General features: G+C 41.0%; 1 protein-coding gene across 2 annotated transcripts in view; it reads left to right on the top strand.

Annotated features, from left to right (window-relative positions):
• Window positions 1-23338, top strand: part of LOC149248691 (putative DEAD-box ATP-dependent RNA helicase 29) — a 211009-nt gene that overhangs the window by 36189 nt on the left and 151482 nt on the right. The window contains exon 5 of one of the 2 annotated variants that reach the window (XM_089458516.1): window positions 9533-9581. In XM_089458516.1, coding sequence (XP_089314642.1) covers window positions 9533-9581 — 49 coding nt within the window. The remainder of the gene's footprint in view (window positions 1-9532; window positions 9582-23338) is intronic. The other variant, XM_089458517.1, reaches the window with a different exon arrangement.

The following is a 23338-nucleotide window of genomic DNA, read 5'->3' on the forward strand; positions in this document are numbered from 1 at the left end:
AAGCAATTGACGGCAGAGATTAGATCTCACCCCAGTGTAGATCAATGATTGAGATTAAGTCTAAGTCACTAATGTAATTAACTTACATTTCCTTAGACTTTCGTAGCTTAATAGCTAGCATTAATCATTTGATTTTAATTAACACGCTTTCCCTAGGTTAGACTTAAGAAAATTATAGGAAATGTAATTAATTGAGGTTAAATAAGAAACTTTCCTATGCAAGACTTGGGACTACTCTTGCATGCTTAACACCTAGTCTGCGCAGAAGCACCTGGTCACTGCTAAACTTCAACACTTATAGTCATGCTTAACAAAGCTAAGGTCATGATCTTACATACTTGTAAGGATGCTCTCTTCAACTTTTCTTTCTCCTTTCAAGATCTTATTGACATTATCACAACCTATACCTACTTTGGTGTTCAATTTAGTGGTCCCACTGAATTTGGAATTGGTCTCTCAGTCACAGCTTTGTGGTTGGACACCAATAATTTTTTTTATACACTTTAAGCACATTCCTCCCAAGCTGCAAATTTTTGACACGATCATTAAATCATCTGTGCTTTATGGTTTGAACTTTGAAGATTTGGAGCCATAGCTTAGGGCTAGTTGATTGGACACATATTTACAGTGTTTAAACTATTATGCCCCAACATATGGTCCATTACAAATAGAAGGTCCATTAAGATATTGTCCAGGCTGAGATGGTTGATGATCCCTGTTGTCTTGAGAATGTATTCAGACATATCATATCATCACAGACTCTGGTCTTTGGGTGATGCTGCCTCGGGCAGATAGAGATACCCATCTTTATTTTCTGTTCTTATAAGTTCATTACATACGTGAGCCTCTCTGGATGAAGGTGATGCTGGTATTCAAATGCTGACCTACTTTATTTGTCTTTTGGCTATATTGACCAGTTATCTTGTTATAGATACTCCTTGTGCATTCTCAGCACCTTCACCTCCTGAATGGTGATTTGATAAGATAATTGGAGACGATATTTGTCGACTACTCTGATCACCTCTTATCCCCTGTTCATTATCTCAATGCTAAGATGCGTGACGGTGTGATCCCACTAGGCATGAGTTGACATGCATCACTACATTCTCCACTTGTACAGAATCTCTTTGCTTGCTCTGGGAGATAGATATGAAGGAACCTTTCATTTTCTAGTACCCTGTTTATTCTGAGATTTGGGGGAGATTTCACTCTGTATGGGGACTCTAGAGCAGGGTTGCAGGGGAGTGCCCCCCCCCCCTTCACGCTCCCGCTCCGTGTTTTCGGGAGCAAGCTCCCTAAAAAAAACACTCTTTGCCTTTTCGGGAGCGTTTAGTCTTTTTTGCAATTATTTTTCACCCCCCTCACGCTCCCGCTCCGCGTTTTCGGGAGCGCGGTCCCTAAAAAAATGCTCCCTGCTGTTTTGGGAGCGTTTAGTCTTTTTTGCAATTTTTTTTATTGCAGTGATATTCCAAATGCAATTTTTTTTCAAAGAAACAAATAAGTTTTGAGTGGGGCAGCCTAATGATCAAGCTTATGGCCCTAGTATTGATATGCGATTCATGGTAATGTTAAATTCTTAAAAGTGACATTCTCTTTAATCTTCATTTTCAATTTTCATCCTTTTACTTAAATTTTTAACATTACCATGAAATGACTCAGGATGTTTGAGAGTGGTTTCGAGTCTCGACCTCATTGGATTTCATATGGAGAAAGTAGAATTTTAGATTTCATTCAAAATCGAGCAGACTTATCAGTTTTTTCAGGATGGGGGGGATTGCAATGTTTCCATTGGATTTTATCATGTATTAGGGTATGGAACTCATATTTAATCAAGAGCACCAATCTCTCTATGTAGCTTGATGTTAGTGACATTGGTTGTCAAACTCCTCTATCATGACCCTCCAAAAAATGTACGCATCACTCAAACAAAATCTTGACTTGACATGATATGCTTTTTCTATCTTATGTTAATGCTTAGAGGGTGATATTAATGACAAAGATCCCTATACAGATCTAGAGGTAATGACAAAGATACCTCTTGATATTAATGACAACGATCCTGATTTTCCAACAAGACTAAAAAATTAGACATTTCTCGTGGTGGCAAGAGGCCCAAGCATTAGCAATAGATAATAGATTTACTTGTCTTTTCTAATTTCTAGTAGTTTTTATAACTATTGACTCTTTCATATTTATTATGATATTTTTTGTAAACAATATATGACAATTTAAGTTTGAAGTTGGCAATTATAACTCATTAGTAATGAATTATGAATATGATGCTTCATGAAAGTTGAAAGTTGTTTCTTTCATTTCATTTTATAACATTTCATTTCATGTTAGATATTATTTGTTGTAATGGTTACACTTAGCTTACAAGCACAACTTTGGTGATCAATGATGATAAATGTTATATATTGAATTTTGAAGGCTTGAAACTTTAAGATTGGTGAATCATGAGACTCAATATGTTGTATGTTACTAACTTGTGGACGTGGTTGATGAAGATTATAACTTCTAGATGATTGTTGTTTTATGGTTCAATCTTTTTTTTTTTAATCTAATTCATCTTTCTACATGCTTTTGTTGACATATATGCATCAAAAAATAAAAAATAAAAAAATATATATCATATAAAAAACGCTTTCGGAATCTCTCCCAAACCGGGAGCTTCTGAAAATGTCGCCCCCACCCCCGCTCCCCGGTTTCGCTCCCGCTCCCAAGTAACCTTGCTCTAGAGGGTCCCGAGCTACGTCTTTAGCTGTCTAGACTTGAGGTGTTTTTCTCTACATCTTTGGGAGACATTTACTTGTAGATAATGTAGCCTCCAGAGACCCTTCAAGTCATTGTGATTGGTCACTTCCTTATCCCATTGTATCTAAGATGTTGTGGGCATCAAGCACTTGAAATATATTGCATAATCTCAGGCTCAGCCTACTGCTATTCTTTGTCCTGAGCTCAGGCCTTGTGGATAGCTGTAAATGACCAATTTTCTTTCTTCCATGAGATACACATTGTATTTGGGTGTTAGGTGAGCCACAACAAGGAGCTTTTGATGTCCTCCAGGGATAGCACAACCAGGCCTTGTTAGTGTTGGTCACTTCCCAGCGGACATTATCATTGTTGACGTTGGCACTTGAAATATACTGAAGCCATATACTTTGCCGACTGCTATCCTTTGTCCCCAACCCAGGCCTTGTGGATAGCTGTACATGACTAGTTTTCTTTCTTCCATTGTATTTAGGTGTTAGGTGAGCAACCACAACATGGAGCTCCTGATGACCCTCAGGGATAGCACAACCATGCCTTCTTAGTGCTGTTCACTCTCGAGAAGACATTATCATTGTTGACATTGGTGCTTTGACTCTAGTTGACATAGATGCTGGTTTTCTCCTCTGATTTGTGTGAAAATTTGGCTAACCCCAAATCCTATTGCATCAACTAATGTTATTTCTTCTATTTGTTAATTTAATTAACAAATTATTTGTTGTGTGCTACAACAAATATCGAAACAAATACACTGCAACCTTCACAAAACAAATACTGTGGAAGAAATAAAAACTTTGGAAGAAATAGATGCGCACACACAAAATACACCGCTATTTTTGGACCAAGTCCCCAGAAAAACCCAACTCGGGAAAACTAGAGTAGCAGCTGAGGGTTTTAATATTATGCAGTAGTGAAAATCCGAGTACAATCTATGGATGCTTAATCTAGCAATCCAAATAGAGAAATAACTGGCAATAATAACTATTGAGAAAAATTTCTCACTCCACAAGTGATCCCAAAATGATCTCAGCTTGAATTGAGTTGCTCCTTGCTCCCTCTGTGCAGTCACTGCTTCAGCCTACTTAGTTATTGCGTCCCACAAGCTCGGAACCACATCTCTTTTCACTGTCTCGTCAACTACTGTCTAGGAAATTGATACTCTTTGCCTCCAGACCCTCTGCCCAACAACTGGCATTGAATTTCGACTTCTCCCCAGCAAAACAGAAATCTCCCCAAGAGGGCTCTACGCTGCCTCTCTGCAATGTACTCGCGGGAACTGGAAAAACTTCCTCCGACCTCACTATCTCTGCCCCTCTCTTACTGCTTCGATCTCACTAGCTCTCTCTCCAACAACTGATTGCTGCTACTCTGGAAATCGATCTGCTCATGAAATCGAACCTTTCAATTGTTTTATCCAAGCCCCAACGACTTTCTTCGTATAACCCTCTGTTGAGACTTCAACGACCAAGATTAGATCTTAATCTATGGCTAGGGTGAACTAGAAATCAATTCGTGTGAGTTTCTAGAAGATTCACACCATAACCTAATTAACCTTGATTAGTTAGTCATATTCCCTAAATTTAGACTTAGGAAATATTTAAAAAATGACCAATAATCGAGTTAAGTCATCTCTAAGTGGAATTTCCAGAAACAATTTATGGGTTTTGGAGATCTCATGTTTTCTAGCCTCTCCACAAAATTTTGCAGCTAGAACACATTCGATGCTACAAAAACTAACACTCCTTCTTAGCGAGGAATGTGTTCTATTGTTGCAACCTACTGAAACAACACCTTGTCTCTGCATCATCTCTTGTCACGCTGCTGGTGTATGGTTGTTGTTGCCCACCAACCACTGCGCAACTCTGATATGTGATGGCATCTGTGCTGCTGAACTGCTGCCAACACTGCATTTGCACTGCAACTCCCTATCCATCTGCTGTTGCTGCAGCTGCAATTGAAAAGCATCCTAAATACTAAATCAACTGTGATCAGTATGATACATCTGTCACCTGAGTCTCTGACTGCTGCTAGTATCTGCGTTGTCACTGAGGCATCTGCGCTGTTACTGAGGGCACTGTGCCAACTGCACTGCTGCCAACTTTGCACTGCGCTCCCCAACATTTGACATGCAACTAGACTCTTTATCTATCACTCTGGCATCTTACTGCATTTACTGCCGCTCATCCATCCTGCTACTGAAATATTGTGGGCCCTGTAGCAAGGTATTGATTAAAGAGGTGGACCTCCTTAAGAATCCTGCCCAACCGTAGCACTCTGAGGCTACAAACCAAATCTCCCCACCTCACTCCTGGAGGTATGTCAACAAACATGGCGAAGTCTTCCTCCAGCCTGGAGGAAAACCTATCGATCTTTGCTAATGCTGCTTGTTGGTCTTGCTTCTCCTCCTTGTCCTTCTTCCTGAGAGGACATTCGGTGCTGTAGTGGCCAAACTCACCACATCTGAAGCACTTGACCTTTGACAAGCCTTCTTCTTCTTTCGCTGCTCCCCTTGTCCCATTGGGACCCTTTGATGCGAGGGCCACATTCTCCTCCTCCTTCACCTGCTTTGACCCGCTGCTACTGTTGCCACTGATGGAGCTCTTCACTAAGTCTCGCCTCAACTCCTCTTGCTGCAAATCGACCCACATCTTGTCCCACTTTGGTAATGTTTCTTTGCCCAAAATATTTTGGACAAATACCTGCCAGTCCTCAGAGACATTGTTGAGTGCCAATCATACTAGCTCTGTGGCTTGAGGTGTTGCTCCAACAGTTGACAGTTGATCCCAGATCTCGCGAATCCTGGTGAGGTAGGGGTTTATGTGTTCCCCTTTTTGCATTCGGGTGCATCTCAACTTCTCCTCCAAGTACATCTTTCGCTGCTCAGAAGTGCCTTGGTATAGCGTGGAAAGTGTATCCCACATCTCCTTGGCTGTTCCCTAGCCCGCTATGTGTGATACAATGTGATCTCGAACACCGTCAAGAATCAACCTCTTTGCCCTTGCCATCTCCTTTCGGTATTCCTTCAGCTGATCTACATCCTGGGGAATAGCTACCATTGCATCAATTTATGGCTTCAGGCCATATTCATCCAGAAGGAAGGACATCCTTGCCTTCTAGATGACATAGTTGGAAGCACCATCCAAGCTTATCCCTCTTGTAGTCTGACAGTGGCCATCTCAGCAAAAGAACTCGAAATCCTCCTCTTCTCTTCTGCTCAGTTGCTGCTAGGCTCTACACACTATCTGTTGAAGTGAGTAAATCTGCTCTCAACGACTGATGATCTACAAGAGAAAATTGAACCTTTGAAGCTAAAGGTCCCCTGAGGAAAACTTCCCTCAGTGTGTGCTCTTTCTTCCCTCTGACGCTATTTTGCACTAGCAACTGCTGCAAAATATTGCGTCTAGCTAGAGATCTGCTCTGCAAGGAAAATACTGGTTGCTCCCTTTGCGTCCGGTAATCCTCGAATTGGAGAAATCTGAGTTCTCTGTCGCTTTATCAGACAAATGGATTTTTCCTCAAGAAATTGACCCCCCTGACCAAGGAACTGCACTATCTTTGAGGGTTTCGAATTGCTGCTTACCTAGAGCTACTAAATTCTTCTTCCCTTCTGCTACTGAGCTCTCTGGCTTACAACATGTGGTCTGATACCATGTGAAAATTTGGCTAACCGCGAATCCTATTGCAGCAACTGATGTTATTTCTTCTATTTGTTAATTTAATTAAACAAATTATTCGCTGTGTGCTACGACAAATATTGAAACAAATACATTCAAACTTCACAAAACAAATACTGCGGAAGAAATAAAAATGCTAGAAGAAATAGATGCACACACAAAATACACCATTATTTTTGGACTAAGTCCCCAGAAAAACCCAACTCAAGAAAACCAGTGCAGCAACTGAGGGTTTTAATATTATGCAGTGTGAAAATCTGAGTACAATCAATGGATGCTTAATCTAGCAATCCAAATAGAGAAATAACTGGCAATAATAACTATTGAGAAAAATTTCTCACTCCATAGGCAATCCCAAACTGACCTCAGCTTGAATTGAGCTGCTCCTTGCTCCCTCTGCGCAGTCACTGCGTTAGCCTACGCAGTTATTGCGTCCCACAAGCTCGGAATTGCGTCTCCTCTCACTGTCTCGTCAGCTGCTATTTGGGAAACTGATACTCTTTGCCTTCGGACCCTCTGCCCAGCGTCTGGCACTGAATTTTGACTTCTCCCCAACAAGGAAATCTCTCCAAGAGGGCTCTACGCTGCCTTTTTGTGGCAATCACTGCCTCTGTGCAATGTACTCACTGGAATTGGAAAAGCTTCTTCCAGCCTCACTATCTCTGCGCCTCTCTCACTGCTTTGATCTCACTAGCTCTCTCTCTGGCAACTGACTGCTGCTACTCTGGAAATCGATTTGCTCATGAAATCGAACCTCTCAATTGTTTTCTCCAAGCCCCATCGACTTTCTTCTTATAACCCTCTGTTGAGACTTCAACAGGGAAGATTAGATCTTAATCTATGGCTAGGATTAACTAGAAGTCAATCCGTGTGAGTTTCTAGAAAATTCACACCACAACTTAATTAATCCTGATTAGTTAGTCATATTCTCTAAGTTTAGACTTAGGAAATATTTAAAAAACGACTAATAATCTAATTAAGTCATCTCTAGGTGGAATTTCCAGAAACGATTTCTGGGTTTTGGAGATCTCATGTATTCTAGCTTCTCCACAAAATTCGGTGGCTAGAACACATCCGATGCTACAAAAACTAACAATTTGGTTGCTGGTCAGGGTCTCGTTTCTCATGGTTCTACCAAATACCACAAGACAGAGGTCACTCCTGAAATTGTTATTGGTTTTCTATGGACAATTATATGGGGTGTAATGTTATGTTTGTGGTTCTCTTTCACAATGTTTTTACCCAATTGATTGGTTGTTAGTAACATCTTGCATTTGTAGACATAGAATATTGAAATGCACTAAGGTAAGCATGCTGCCATCTAAAAGAAACCTTCTCGTGTATCAGCGGTCCTATTGTTAACTCTCTTAGTCTTTTCTTAAAAGTCTGTTGGTAACCCTTAGCTTGTCCTTCCTGACCATCAAAAGAAAAAGTAAATCCATCTATGTCATGGGGAGAAATTTGATGAAACATACGTAAAGAAGTAGGATTTGTACAGGAGCAAAACAGATTTTCAATTGTTTACTCTGCTTCTCTGTAGATATGATAATTTTTTCAGTAGTCTTTTCAGAACTATTCTGTGTTAATTACCTTTTAATATTTTAGACTTTTTCTACCTTGGCTTTAATTCTTCAATAATGATCTTTGGGAAGGTCTTGCCTTGATATCATAGTTTTAAACTTCGGCCGTTTCGAAATCGAAACGGCCGAGTTGATCTGTTTTGTTGCCCTCAGGAGTGACTCGGTAGAAGAAACGGCTCGTTTGGCCGAGTTAGCCATGACTCGGCCAACTCGACTGTTTCCATACTGACTCGGCCGAGTCACAAACAACGGCCTGTAACCCCAGTAAAACAACGATTTAACAATTTTTTAATGACTTTTTAAGGTGTTTGCTGATTGGTTTGGACTTCAATGTGTTTTATGAATTAGTTAAATGTTATTTGGGGTCCATTTCCCCCTCCCAAACCCTATTTAACACACTCAAATGCTCTCTACTATTGATATGCTATTCAAACTTCATGGTAATGTTAAATTCTTAAAGTAAAAGTGACATTCACCTTAATCTTCATTTTCATCCTTTTACTTAAATTTTTAACATTACCATGAAATGACTCAGGATGTTTGAGAGTGGTTTCGGCCTCATTGGATTTCATATGGAGAAAGTAGAATTTTAGATTTCATTCAAAATCCAGCAGACTTATCAATTTTTCAGGATTTCGGGATTGGGGGATTGCAATGTTTCCATTGAATGTTGTCGTGTATTAGGGTATGGAACTCGTATTTAATCAAGAGCACCAATCCCTCTATGTACCTTGATGTTAGTGACATTGGTTGTCGAACTCCTCTAGGATTTGCTCCCAAACCAGGAGCTTCTGAAAATGTTGCTCCCGCTCCCGTTTTCGCTCTCGCTCCCCACTTTCGCTCCTGCTCCCAAGTAACACTGAGCCAGATGATGTTGGCAACTCTAGCAGTAGCCAGTAGTACTGGTCACAGACTTTTGTTGTAGAGGCCATTTATAGCCTCCTTGGTTATGTGTTTTTGTTTTGATCTCTATATCATCATCGTTATGTATTGGACAATGCACTGGGTGCCATTTTGATATAATGGATATATTCATGAGCCTACTTTGATCATATGTTGTGTTCTATCTATATTCTAATGCTGTGTGTTTGGAAACATGAATGAAAATCTTTAAAATTATGTGTTTTTATAAAAAATAAATATTTAATGTATTTTTTACAACGACCGAGTCATTGAAATCGAGTCGGCCGAGTCGATACCGAGTCAGAGTCGACCCTTGGCCGAGTCGGAGTTTTAAAACTATGCTTGATATACGGGGATATAATGTGAATCGTTCTTTTTTGATGGCTTCGGTAGGCAGGTGCCAGGTATTTGATATTTCAAAAAAGGCTTGGTTGGGGAATGAGTTTATAATTTTCACTGCTATCATTTTTACTGCTTTTTTCCTTGAAACCTGAATAACTTTGGACAAAAGGAAGTTCCTAGTGGGTCAAGAGGAGATTTTAACTTGCTTTATATCTACTTGTTCAATTGGAGATTTTAAGATTTGATTTCCTTTTCTTTTGTCAGCAGGATACTAACTCTGAAGCAGTTGCCCCAGGAAAGAGGAAAAGGAAAGGTACATATTTTGATTTGTCAATTGGAAATTAAAACCCTAGTTAAATATCAGGAGGGAAAATTGAATGACCTTTTGACATTCGTTGAATTTGCTCATTCACATCTGTTTTATCTAACCAATAGACTATGTGCACATGATTTTATTCTGACCTATTTTATCATTATTTATTTATTTAAAATTTTTATTTTTATTTTTCCTTACAGCAACTGCACTGATTTATACTCTTACATCATCGTATAAAATGGGTTGTTCTGTAAACAATCAGTTGCATGGTAATACTGGGACTAGTATTGGATTTAATTTGCATTAAATAAACTGCAATTTTGTGGCAGCTACCTAGTCTTGTTTCAGCATTGGATGTTTCATCTTTATGTACAGCAATTTGTCAGAAGTCGACAAAAACTATTTTCTCCATATTTTCTATTCCAAGAAAATATCTTCCTGTTTGATATTTGAAGTGTGAATTCAGAATACAAATTTGACTGCCTTGAAAGGCTCCAAAATGTACAGTCTCAGTACTGCCCTGAAATAGTCTCCTTCTCTGTCCTATACTTGCATATTACAATCTTCAAAGGCTCATCCATGGCAGTCTTCATATTTCTTTCACAATTTCTTTTAAAGCCCCAAGTCTCTATCAGTCAACAAGACAAAATCCCAACAGAAAACATATTTAAAACTTCTTTCAGCTCCTGCATCAGTGTAGTGATCTTTTAGAGACTGAAATTTGAGCTCCTCCTTTGAACTTTGTTACCACTCAAACTAGCAGGGGGCCTAAAGGGGACCCCTAAAGGGCAAATGCTAGGTCAAGGGAAACAAATGGAGACTTAGCCCACTGTCACCTCAGCTAAGGCTCCCTTTTATTTACGGACTTTCACTGATGGGAGGAAACCCGGTATATTATGGAGTCACCGATGAAGGATAAATCAATGAATGGATATGAGTGACACAAATAATCCCCTTCCCAGAAGAGCTTGAAGGATGCTGCTTGCTTGCTTTCTAAGCAAGGTACAATGTCTTCTAGGGAAAGGAAGGGAGTATTTGAGGGTTAAGTTTATGGAATATGACTTGTGAAGGAGTTTCCCAATCCTTAAAATCCTTATTGAAATTGGTATCCTGGATGGTTCTTGAAGAATTGTCTTTTCAAAGGAACGGGACCACATGGGACCAAGTGGGCTCAGTCTAGGGTAGGAGGAAAGAGTACGACAACCAATGATTTTCTTACCCAAGACAAGGTGGGGGAAAGGATCATAGAAAGAATTTTTACTTAAAGGTGGTGAATTGATCCTTTGAGGTGCTAGCCTTGGGGATGCTAGGGCAAAGTTTGATTTCGGAGCTAGAGCTTGGCTTTTCTCACAACTCCATTGTTGGAAATTTGGAGGGGGTCTCCAGAAAACACCATTGCAGGAGGGGCTAGGAGATCGAACTTTTTGGAGGGCTAGTTCACCTGGAAAATGATGCCCTAGGTGACCTAATTTGGCTAGACCCAGGGAAATGTGAAATAAGTTGGTTTAAGGTGACCACCTTTTGGTAGATCAATGCCTTTGTCTTGGGAGAACGAAGTCTATGATGAATGAGCGAGGACCATTGAGTCTATGATGAATATGAGTGAGGACCTTTGGTTCTTGGTCGAGGAGGCCTCAAGACTATTTCGCTAGCCTTCTACGCAAAGAGAAGCGATCTTGCAGCTTTTATACTTCGATGTGCAACAAGAGATGACTTATCAAGGTCTATTCATTAATGGAATTACCTCTAGGAGATTTCATTCACATTACATGGCCCATACATTGAGAGATGCTATAATAGAGACAAAATTCCACAATTTAAAAAAGTAAATGCATGTAGCAATTAGATTTAAAAATAGCGAAAATCCTAGTCCAATGTATATGACGAAGTAAAACAAGAATAACATTAAAAACATATACTTACATGTAACAAAATATATCTAACCATCCACAATTGACAATAGAGAAGCTCCAAGATAAGATAGACCAATATCCACACATCAAAATTCATCCATAAAGCTCTAATTCATCCTCTAGAAAAAGCGATAAATTCTCAAGAGCGAGAAAAGATCCAATCCAAAGTGAGGATGAGGAAATGAATTCATCTCACTTGTGTAAATACACTAATGAGGAGTTCGAATTAGCCTCCTTGGCTTACATAAGCCCCAAAATAAAATAATGTTCTAATAATCCAACTTTTGGTGACAAGTCCACCAAACTAGCTCATAAATGAAAGAATTAGCCTCTCAAGAGATCAAATAATAATCTATGCATGTCGTAATGCCTTCGAAGAGGCCTAATGAGGTCCATGGGTGCCATAATGAAGAGTAGGACCCTCAGAAGTAGTGGACAAGGGGTTGGCTCTTTGTAATAACCTGTGGTGCTCCAAATGACATGTGGGGGCACACAAGTGTTCTCATGGGTCTCCAAACAAATTGAAGATGCCTGTAGATCGTCTGCAAGGGCTAGGATGATGGTGTAGATTATGTCACATCATCGTGCAAGTCTTGGATCATTTGTCATGTGTATGGTGCAAATATGGGGCCAACTGGGCATGATGGATTAGGTGCATCTTCCTCGTCCAAAAAGTGAACCAAAAATAATCTTTGAATGGCTGTGGGGATCCATGGAGTGCTGTCTACTGCTGTGGAGGCCCATGGCTCTCAACGCACACACTACATGTGCCAATGCAACCCTCTGGAAGATTAGGACCCTGTATAGGGAGACCAAACACATGATGGAGACCATCTGCAATCCTGCATAAAATCCAATGCGTCTCCTAGACTTCTAGTACAACAAGTCATTAGAGAAATTGAGTGATTGAGCTTACCAATCGTGGACCATAGGCAGGGACTTCATAATGACCTGCCTTTCCATAATGGGCTTCAGGATGTGCCAATTTCTCCTAAACTCCAAATGGGGTTAACCAAGAATCCTATTAGGTGGTTTCTACTTCTAAAGGGTATAATATAATCAAGGTACATCATTCAAAATGTGGTGGCATGTGACAGATAGGTGAATGAAGTAGGGGATGAGAAGGGGCAATGTACAAGGGTAGCTAATAAAGGGGAGTCCACACTTGGGTTTATAATGTATAGGAGGGAGCAATCGTGGTACATGAGATGCCCTGACCTTGATTTTTCCACCCTTCTCTCTATGCATTTTGTCTTTTATGATTTTCTTTGATTAACTGCTTGGGGCTCAAGGGCGGGCGGTTCATTGCCCCCCAGGGGTTGGGACAATCATGGGTTCCTTTATGATGAAGGAGGTTCATAGAACTTGTAGGAACCAGGGTGATGGCCATGATGATGGGGTAGAGCTCATGTATTGGCTTTTGCCTACGTGCTAAATGTGTTTGTCTTGACCATCTTTTGCATTTTGTGGTACATTTTCTTGTTGAATGCGGCAAAATATGTTTTTATCTTTCTTTTTAGCTGCATCAACCTCTTGACGTCATTGCAGGCCGTGACCCAAGGTGTGGGCAGGGGGAACGGGCGAGCCAACCCTATGTGGACCCAGGTGGGAGAGATGATGAATGGGGTAATAATGAGTGGAAAGGGGGTAATATAAGCGGATAAGGGAGTGGGAACACGCAACCAAAATCGGGGTTTCCTATGAAATACCATCGCTAAAGCCATATGCTTAGTAAAAGAGATCCTACTAGACTAGAATGCAAGGTTAATATCCAAAAGGGTTCTAGCGGACAAGGATACAAACTTAACCCATTCTTTCTGCCGAATCCCCCCATTAATCCATGCCCATAAGTGTCCATGATAAGCAAACCACAATACTCAATTACCAAATGACAAGGCATACCTTTAGGTTCGGGAGGTCCACCTTTAAACATATGATCATGGCAGATGGGCGAGGGACCACATGGCTGGCTCAGGTGGCAGAGAAATGGCATAACGAGCTAGCGAGTGGCTGCAAGGGGCTGCTGACTGAGGACCATCTTGGAGAAAAAAATTCTCCTCGTGATATCACCCAAAAAATGGTGGGTAACAAACTTTAGATCAAATAGTAATCCCTCTTGCAGTAATACAAATTCCTTAGATAGCTGATCGACTTTTGTGTTGAAATATTGACGAAAATAAGAAAAGATGCCTGCAATTGTTTGAAATATCACATTGTTCTTCGAAATTCAAATACCCTAGATAACAAAGCATGGAAAAGGCTTAAAATATTTTTCATATTTATCCTTTATCCATGAGTAAAAGGTATTCTACGAAAGAGCAACAAGGAAAAAAAATTTAGTTCCTAAAGGGCTCTCCAACTTCCTTACTGACTTCCATCATCAGGTTCTTTTTACTGATTGAGATTCTTCCATTTGGCTGAATAAGCAATTTTAGCTGTATACACCCTTGTGCATTGGTTTTAGACCATTTGATCTTCCCGCTCTGAAATTTTTGTGGTACTTAGATTAAAAAATTTCACCTACTGAGATCGTTACCAATCCACATACATGGGTAACCCTAGTAGAAAAAATTACTCCTACATTGCAGTTTGCCAACCAACAACCCTACCATGATTGAACCGATAGCTAGCCAACGTCACATACCTCTCATCCATGATCTGGTCAGTACATTCATTGATCTAGCCTACTCATCTGTTGAAGGTTGGTCATCTATTATGAGGTAGTTCTACCATTTTTGCATTCAAATGTTTCCATTCAATATTTTTGAGACATTCTATTATTGATCAAAGGTTGAAATTGGATTATAGATCATTTTTGGCTTTGTGCTTGTTCCCTTACTTCATGTTGATTTGGGGTAGCATCGGATGTGCTCTAGCCATGAAAGTTGGTGGAGAGGCTAAAACACATGAGATCTCCAAGACCCAGAAATGGTTTGGACAGATTGTACCTGGTTTGGGAGATATTAAAATAATTAATATTTTTAATGGAGTTCCTAAGTCAAAACTTAGGAAAAATAAAATATTAATGGGTATTAATATAAAACTGGGTTAGAAGGTTCCTAAAGTCATGGATCAAGCCAAATATAATCTTAACCGTTGATTAGAGATTTAATCTCGGCTGTTGATGGACCAAAGAGAAAAGTATAAGAAGAGGCTTGAGGGTCAGTTGAAGAACACACCAGAGTGATCAATGATTCATTTTGCTAGAGCGAGGCTACTAAGCAAAGTTGAGTCAGTGATCAACAGTGAGGGGTAGTGAGTATGAGATAGAGAGGCAGGGACAATACTGGGAGACCAGCACAAAAGCAGAGAGAGCGAGAGCAACAATCAGTCCAGGCTACGCAGAGCTCAATAGAGGCAGCGCAGAGCCTAGAGAGACTGTGTCATCCACGCAGAGGGCAGAGGGAGTGAAGCAAAGGCTCCCAGAGGCTGCGCAGTGCCTCCGAGGGATGACGCAGATCAGCAGGAGGCTGACGCAGAAGCCAGAAGGGCCAGCGTTGAGCTTCAGTTGTGCCGGAGAGGGTTTCGTGGGATAGGTTTTCTGAATACTTGTTTCCGGATATAGAGGTATTGCTGCCGTGTATTTTTCTCTGTCGGGTGAGCCAGATTAGGCACCCTGTTGTACTTAGATAGACTGCATAATAATATAACCCTTAGAATAGCTGCATCGGTTTTCCCGCATTGGGTTTTTCTGGGGACATTTGTCCAAAAATAACAGTGTCACTTGTGTGCTTGTTTTCTTTCAGTTGATGATTTGTAGATGTTGTGACTGTATTGTGTTTATTTTGGTATTTAATGTATTAAATAACTTGTTTGATTTTTAAACAAGTAGAAGAAATAAACCAACAGAATACAGATTAATTTTCTAACGGATAGACTTAGAAAATTCAACATGGTATCAGAGTGTGGTTGCAGATCACAAGAAAACTGAAGGCATCAGCCGAGCAGAGCATTTGCAGCAGATTCAGCTATCCCGAGTGACAGAGCTGATCCTTGTAGAAGGCAATAGAGGAAGGAGTGACGCAGAGGGACTGCATCATCAGTCTCGGCCTGAGAGGCCAGCGCAAAGGCTGAGAGAGGCAGAATCAGGCTCATGCAGAGGCCAGGAGGGCTGACGCAGTTGGCTGAGGGAGCTGATTTGCCGGTGCCGGGATTGCGCAGAGCCAAGTGGCTCAATCCTTCAGTTGCTGGGGCATAGGAGGTTGTGGGTAGTTTGCGAGAGCGAAGCTGGTGGGGTACTGTGGTCAGAACAATACCTAACAAGGCAAGACCAAGGTAGAGGGAGTTGCTGCTGAGGTGGATTTCTAGCCAAGGAATCCGGATCAGTGTTGCAGTTGCACAAATGATCGGAGAGGGGCAACTTGACATTGGTAGAAGGATTTCCAGGAGGGAAATCAGGACTCAGAGGGAGTCCAGAAGAGAACTTCCAGACGGGAAGTAGAGAGACTTAGCAGGAGTCGAACAAAGGACTTCCAGGAGGGAAGTAGAGAGACTCGGAGGAGTCGACAGAAGAGCAACGAGATGGCCGTGAATGGGCTAGGAGATCAGGACAGGCTGGACAGAGTGTCCAACTTTGTGGTCTGCAAGGCCAGGATCTTGTCCATTCTAGATAGACATCGCATCAAGGGCTTCGTCTCGAGAGTGATAGCTATCCCAGTTGACCCGGTAGCTAATGAAAGGTACGAGGAGGCAATGGCTAAGGCTAAGTGCATCATCCTTGATGGGGTCAAGGATCATGTGGTACCACATATTGCCGAGAAGGAAACGACAAAGGAGATGTGGGACGCCTTGAAGACATTGTACCAACATACTTCCGTGCAGAGGAAGATGCTCCTGGAGAATCAGCTAAGGGCATACGAGATGCAGAAGGCAGAGCAGACAGATGTCTTCCTCGGTTGGTTGAAGGGGATCCGTGACTAGCTAACTTCCATAGGGGTCACATCGGATGAGGAATTAATGGTGAGGACCGCACTTAACGCAGTTTCCGAGGATTGGGAGGTATTTGTCCAGAGCATACTGGGCAGGACGAGTCTTCCGGATTAGGAAGAACTGTGGGTGGCTCTTCGTCAAGAAGAGATCAGACCGTTGACCAAGGCAGGGAGTAGTGGCAAAGGAGTCAGGATCAAGAAGGAGGAAGAAGAGGATGTGGCTCTAGCATCTGCGGGAAAGTAGGACAAGAGGATGAAGAAGGACCTCTCCAACGTCAAGTGCTTCCATTGTGGGGAACTGGGTCATTTTGCGAATGAATGTCCAAGGAAGAAGAGTAAGGGAGAGGCTTCTGACTCGAAAGTAGTGCCAACGAAGACGGAGAAAGAAGTCGAGGAGGATGACGATTCTGCCATGAGTGCTCATGCGCCACTTGAGAAGAAGTGGGGAGACATCGAGCTGTAGTCAGGAGGACTACAGGGGATGAGGGGCAGGATCCTTGAGGTACCCAACCTCTTGGATTATACCTTGCTACGGGAGCCCCGAAGAGAGAGTAGTAGGACTGGCGGATGTCAGTAGAGACGGATACAGGTGAAGCGACAGAGAGTGCTACAGTGCAGAAGTCCCTGGGCAGTGCGAGGTGAGCAGGCTGCAACAGTGCGGGAGGCACGAGAGTGTTGCACTAGTGCAGGATGGCACAAAGAGGTGTGCAATGGTGCAAGATGCAGGGAGTTGTTGCAACATCGTAGAGGTCAGTAGAGGGAGCACTTGTTAGCGACAGAGGGAGCCTCAACATCGAGTGTGTTTCTAGCCTGACAGAGATGTCAGAAGTTGGGTGGATCAGTTACTTACTTCTCAGTAACTGAGTTGTAGTGTAGTAACATGATGCAGCATGATGAGAGGGGATGCAGTGCTGGGAGGATGAACCAGCAACAGGATGGATGCAGAGGGAGTTATCGTACGAATGCAACAGTGGCAGGGCCATGGGCAGCAGTACAGGATGCAACAACGCAGAGGATGTTGGGTGGGGAGGCCTAGCATTAACACAAGGATCGGTGTTGGATAATAAGTGTGATACTGAGTGTGGAGTATTATTAGAGCACAGTCCTCGCTAAGAGGGAGTGTTGATTTGGGGTAGCATTGAATGTGCTCTAGCCATGAAAATTGGTGGAGAGGCTAAAGCACATGAGATCCCCAAGACCCAGAAATGGTTCGGAGAGATTGTACCCGGTTTGGGGGATATTAAAATAATTAATATTTTTAATGGAGTTCCTAAGTCTAAACTTAGGAAAAATAAAATATTAATGGGTATTAATATAAAACTGGGTTAGAAGGTTCCAAAAGTCATGGATCAAGCCAAATCTAATCTTAGTCGTTGATTAGAGATTTAATCTCGGCCGTTGATGGATCAACGAGAAAAGTATAAGAAAGAGGCTTGAGGGTCAGTTGGAGAACACACCAGAGTGATCAATCATTCATTTTGCTAGAGTGGGGTTGCTAAGCAAAGTTGAATCAGTGATTAGCAGCAAGGGGCAGTGAGTATGAGATAGAGAGGCAGGGACAATACTAGGAGATCGACACAAAAGCAGAGAGAGCGAGAGCAACAGTTAGTCCAGGCTACGCAGAGTCCAACAGAGGCAGCGCAGAGCCCAGAGAGATTGCGTCATCCACATAGAGGGCAGAGGGATTGAAGCAGAGGCTCCTAGAGGTTGCGTAGTGCCTCAGAGGGCTGAATAGAGGGTCCTGGGGCTTATGCAGGTCAGCAGGAGGCTGATGCAGAGGGTCCTGGGGCTTATGCAGGTCAGCAGGAGGCTGACGCAGAGGGTCCTGGGGCTTACGCAGGTCAGCAGGAGGCTGACGCAGAGGCCAGAAGGGGCAGCGCTGAGCTTCAGTTGTGCTGGAGAGGGTTTCGTGGGACAGGTTTTTTGAATACCTGTTTCCGGATATAGAGGTATTGTTGCCGTGTATTTTTCTCTGTCGGGTGAGCTGGATTAGGCACCCTGTTGTCCTTAGATAGACTGCATAATAATACAAACCATTGGGTTTTTCCGGGGACATTTGTCCAAAAATAACGATGTCACTTGTGTGCTTGTTTTCTTTCAATTGATGATTTGTAGATGTTGTGACTGTATTGTGTTTATTTCGGTATTTAATGTATTAAATAAGTTGTTCGATTTTTAAACAAGTAGAAGAAATAAACCAACATAATACAGATTAATTTTCTAACGCATAGACTTAGAAAATTCAACACTTCACCTTGGTGGTTATCATGTGTCCCTAGTCTAGTGTGACCTTTCTTAGGGTCTTTTCTTTCATTGTCTAGGAGGGGCACAAATAGGAGCCTTTAATGGTGGTAGCGCTTTTTGTTATATATGCTTAACACTTGGTTATCATTCCCCTCTGTTTGTTATCCCAACTTTTAATTGGTTGTTGTCAAGAGCTTGTACTAGTTCACTGTTGGTCTTGTCCTATGAGAAGAAGGGGTTGAATATGCCCAATGTTCATGCAGTTTTAAAGAAAGAAAGACCACGAGCGAAATGTCAAAATGCAAAAGAATGGGAAGGGATGTAAAACAAGTAGAAGCCAATTTTAGCTTGAGCTCCACCCCCCCTGTTATATAGCTACTGATCCTTGAGAGTATTCGTGCATATCATGCCTACCAAAGTAAAAGGAACTCTCTATAAACATCTTGACCCTCATTTAGCGGATAAACTGGGCATCATTAAAGGGGAATTGTATGATCATTATTACTTGATTAATGAATGAAATTTTGTAAACCAAGCCATATCAAAAGCAAGAAAAGTAAAAAACAAGTTTGGGGGTTTGGAAAAAGAAGGGCGAGGGAGGATAAATGAAGCAGCTAAGTGCTCGCTCAACAAAGACACTCATGGACAATTGTTTACATAACCTAGTATAAGAGTTTGGCACTTTACATGAAGTAAATCCCAAGCCATAACACACCTATCACTTAAGCCTATCATAGTAAAGGGTTGGACTAGAAACTATTCCTTCACTTAGGGGTTGAAGCACCTAACGAAGTCGTATGATAATCGTTCCATACTTAAGTTAGGTAATTTGTACACAATCATAAGCTAGTTGGGAATTTGAAGATGATAGTTGTATGAAGCACTTTGATGGCTTTGACATTGAATATGGTCCTCCTTGATGCTTTTATGGTTCTTGTAGCCATGATGTTGATCTCACTTGATTCCTTGAGTATGTGTTGGATGATTGTTATAGATGCAGCTAGGATCCCTTAAGGGATGAGTGATGCTTCTATAGCCCTTTGTAGAGCACGTCCAACCCCATTCCATGACAATGTAGAACACTTGATTGAGGACATTGGAGTCTTGTTTGGGAGCGTTGGCTTTGATGGTACCTTTGCATTGATGATGTGACCTCCCTCCATCTCTAGGACCTTGGATGGTGTGTATTGGAGCCATGTTGTTGACTTAAGAGATCGTACACCCTTGAGATGATTAGATGCCCCGAGGTTGGCATTCTACCTTCTTGATGGATGTTGTAGTTCTCTTGATGGTGATTGGTGGTATTGATAATTTGGGACTCGTTTGGAGGGGTAGGTGCACCCTTTTCCTTAGTGATGCCATCTTGGTTCTTTTGATGATGATGTGAGCTCCTTTTGATGATGACATGGGCTTTGAAGGGATATTTTAGTGATATACCACTTCTTTTGGATGGAGATCCAAAACTTATGGGATAAGATACGTCCCGTGAGTTGTTCCTTGCACATTTTCATGGAGAGACATGACCTTTGGATGATGCTGTCAGCTTTGAAGAACATTTGTCTCACACACGTGGGCTAATTGAGGTTTAATTTTATGTTATTTCATTCATTTGGCTATCTTTTGGGGTCAACTTGTGACCTATGCACTTTGTATCATGGATTTAATCATTTTTAGGGCTTTTTAGTTCAATTTAGGGAAAATTGACTTGGCTACCCTCATATAAATATAGGGGAGTCAATTTGCTTTGTCTTTTGCACAATGGAGACCTAGTAGGGTGACTTTGTTTAGTGGATGATGTGATCTCTTTTCATGGGTTGTTATGGTGGATCTTGGATGTTGCATAGTGAAGTAAGTTAGTTTATTTGATTTATCTTGGTTTTATTTTCCATTGGATGCATGTGTTTGTGCTAAGTTAGTTTATTTTGTTTTTGCTTCATTATCTGTTGTTGAGCTAAGCCCTTCCTCCATCTATTTGAGGAATAGAGATAGGTTTTGCTTTCTCTTAATCATATGTAAAATTGAGAACCTAAATTGCAAACTTAGGGTAAGTTAGTTTGTTTTCCCTTGTCTTGTTTAAATTTAGAATCACTCCATAAGAAACTATAGATAAGTTTGTATCCTAGAGTCCATTTGCCCTAGATTGATAAAGCACTAGTTTTTATCATTTGTGGCATTTGTTTTAAAAAACCCTAAAATTGTTTTTCTTTGTTGTTTTTGATAAACTAAGGTAAAAGTACAACAAAATTCTGTGTTTTAGGCATTTAATGACTCGTTGATGCATGGCTTAGTGTTGGTTTTTGTTTAAAGGTACATTAGAGTAGTTAATTGAAAGTTTTTCATGCGTTTTTCTGGCATTTTCTAGGGATGACATTATACTTTGTCTGTTGTTATGTTCTGTTTTAAACATTAAATTTTGTTGTAAATTTCTCCTCCCATATGCCCTTTGAACTTGAGTTTTGAACTTACTCTTTTATCCACTGCAAACCATAGTTTGACATATTCTTATGTTGTGAATTATTGTTGTAGGATCCTTAGGGAATTTAGCTTAAGATCCTTGGGTTACTTGATCCTTAATCCATACTAGGGGAGCCTCCCCTGTGTTGGATTGTGTCATTGACTAAAGAGGGGAGTAGTTGCTAAGGTGACAATGGTAAGAATCCCATGTGTTGCACATTATCTAGGGCACCTAGTAAAGCGTTGTACTAGGCACTATATATTTTTTATAATATAGACCATTTCTTTGCTTTATCTCCTTGTAAATGTGAGACTTATTTCCAACCATGGGACGAACCATTTCTTACAACAGGACTTGTTACATACTCTCGAGAGAAGAGCCTCATGGAATGTGGACAATTTAGTAGGGCTCTTGATAACCTAAAATTTCCCTTATAACCAATCCAATGATATTTTCCAATTCTCACTTTATCTCTGCTTTCTACTTTCCAAGTTGACCATTTTCCAATTAAAGTGAAGGTCCTAACCAATGCTTCTTAGACAATTGAAGCTTGTTGCATACCTTTCCTTTATTTTCTAAACCATTCTTCAATATACGTTCTCTCTAGATAGTTTAATGCAGTCTATTGATGGGGGTTTAAGGAACAACTTGTTATGGGAGAAGAGAGAAGAACAGTCCTCTACAAGAGAATACAAAGGGCCAACCAAGATTTGGCATGGTCATAGAAGATTGGGGATTCTAAAGGATTTGGCACAATTAGAGAAGATTAAAGGATTTGGCATAATTAGAGAAGATTGTGGACTACAAAGGACTTGGCACAAAGAGAGAAGGTTTGGGATGGCAAAGGTTTTCTGAGAATCAAAATTTGTAGAGGCAAATTGCAAAGAATAGACTATAGGCCTCCAAGAAAGTGCAAACTCAATGGTCATGACATAAGAGGTAGAGAAGTCAGGGGTACGATTCAATAGATATATCAATTAAATAAGTGTCCTAGATATGTAGATGAGTTGATGGGAAGATATGGGTTGACATATGTTTGATAATAGTTGCATCATGTCAAAGAGATTTGCATTGTGGAGAGTAGAGACATTGCATGTTAGAGTTGTGGGGATCAGTAGGATGGCACGAAGCAAACCAAACGACCATGGAAATTGCGAATACGTTGTGATAGTAGCTTGTTTGCCTAGGTCAACAGAGAGCTTGTTAGAGTTGTTGCTACGATGAAACAAGGCTAGGAATAAGAGAACGTGTCATGAGGGAATACAAAGGTTAAAGTAGAAATGACTTGGAAAGTACTTGTATTTATGAAGGAAATCTAAAAATGAAGAGGAACCATCGCTTGTGGGGCTTGTTGATTGTCGGAGAGACGTATCACAATGTTGTTCAGTAATGGGCCATTGGGATAAAGAGTCTCCCAATTGCAAAGGTTGAAAAGGGGTTGAATCACCTAGCTGCAAATGTTGAAGAGGAGTCTTGGTGGTACTTGTGTTAGAGAAGGGATTCGGGTTATGAGTTGTGTTGCCATCAAGAAGAGTAGGAGAAGATAGTCCCATGAGAGTATTCCCATAAAGTCATTGACTTGCGATACCTATGGCAATTGAAACCCATTCATTGTGATTTATGAATGGTTACTTGCTCCATGTGAAGAATTGAGGGAATATTGCCCACTTGAGCAGATTTGTTGTGGCGAGAGCTGCTAGAGAAGAGGGGAATTTGGATTGAAGTTGGGATAAAGGAGAGTCTTCGAGGAAGTGCCACTAAACTACTATTAGAGTTGTGGGTTTGGGATAGAGTGGATTCCTTGGGATATTGTTGAAGAGGGACGTTGCGATGTTGTTGACCTATAAATTGCAGGTGATGCGCAAAGTTACCTTATAGCCAGCAGGGCAAAGAAGGGATTGGATTTGATTTGGTAAAGACTTGAGACGAAATTGTAAGTCTGCTTTTTGCTAATAGATTTTTTTTATAAGAATTTCAAAAGAGAGGTGTGCTATGAAAGTTCGTCAGAGCAAAAGTTTAAATCTGTAATTTATGCGTTTGAGATTGGTGGACGAAGAAATTTACTATTGCTGAGTTTCAGATTACTAGACAAATATTTTGTGACTGTGTTTATGAGTGGTAGTATGGCTGTGATTTATGATGGACAATAGGGGATTGATATATCACAAAACTGTTAGACAGTACAATGTTCAATGTCAATGTACTTTGGCATTG

Source organism: Pinus tabuliformis, chromosome 7 (genome assembly GCF_031772625.1).
Source record: "Pinus tabuliformis cultivar Carrire ecotype Pingquan chromosome 7, CPIR1, whole genome shotgun sequence".
Taxonomy (NCBI): Eukaryota; Viridiplantae; Streptophyta; class Pinopsida; order Pinales; family Pinaceae; genus Pinus; species Pinus tabuliformis.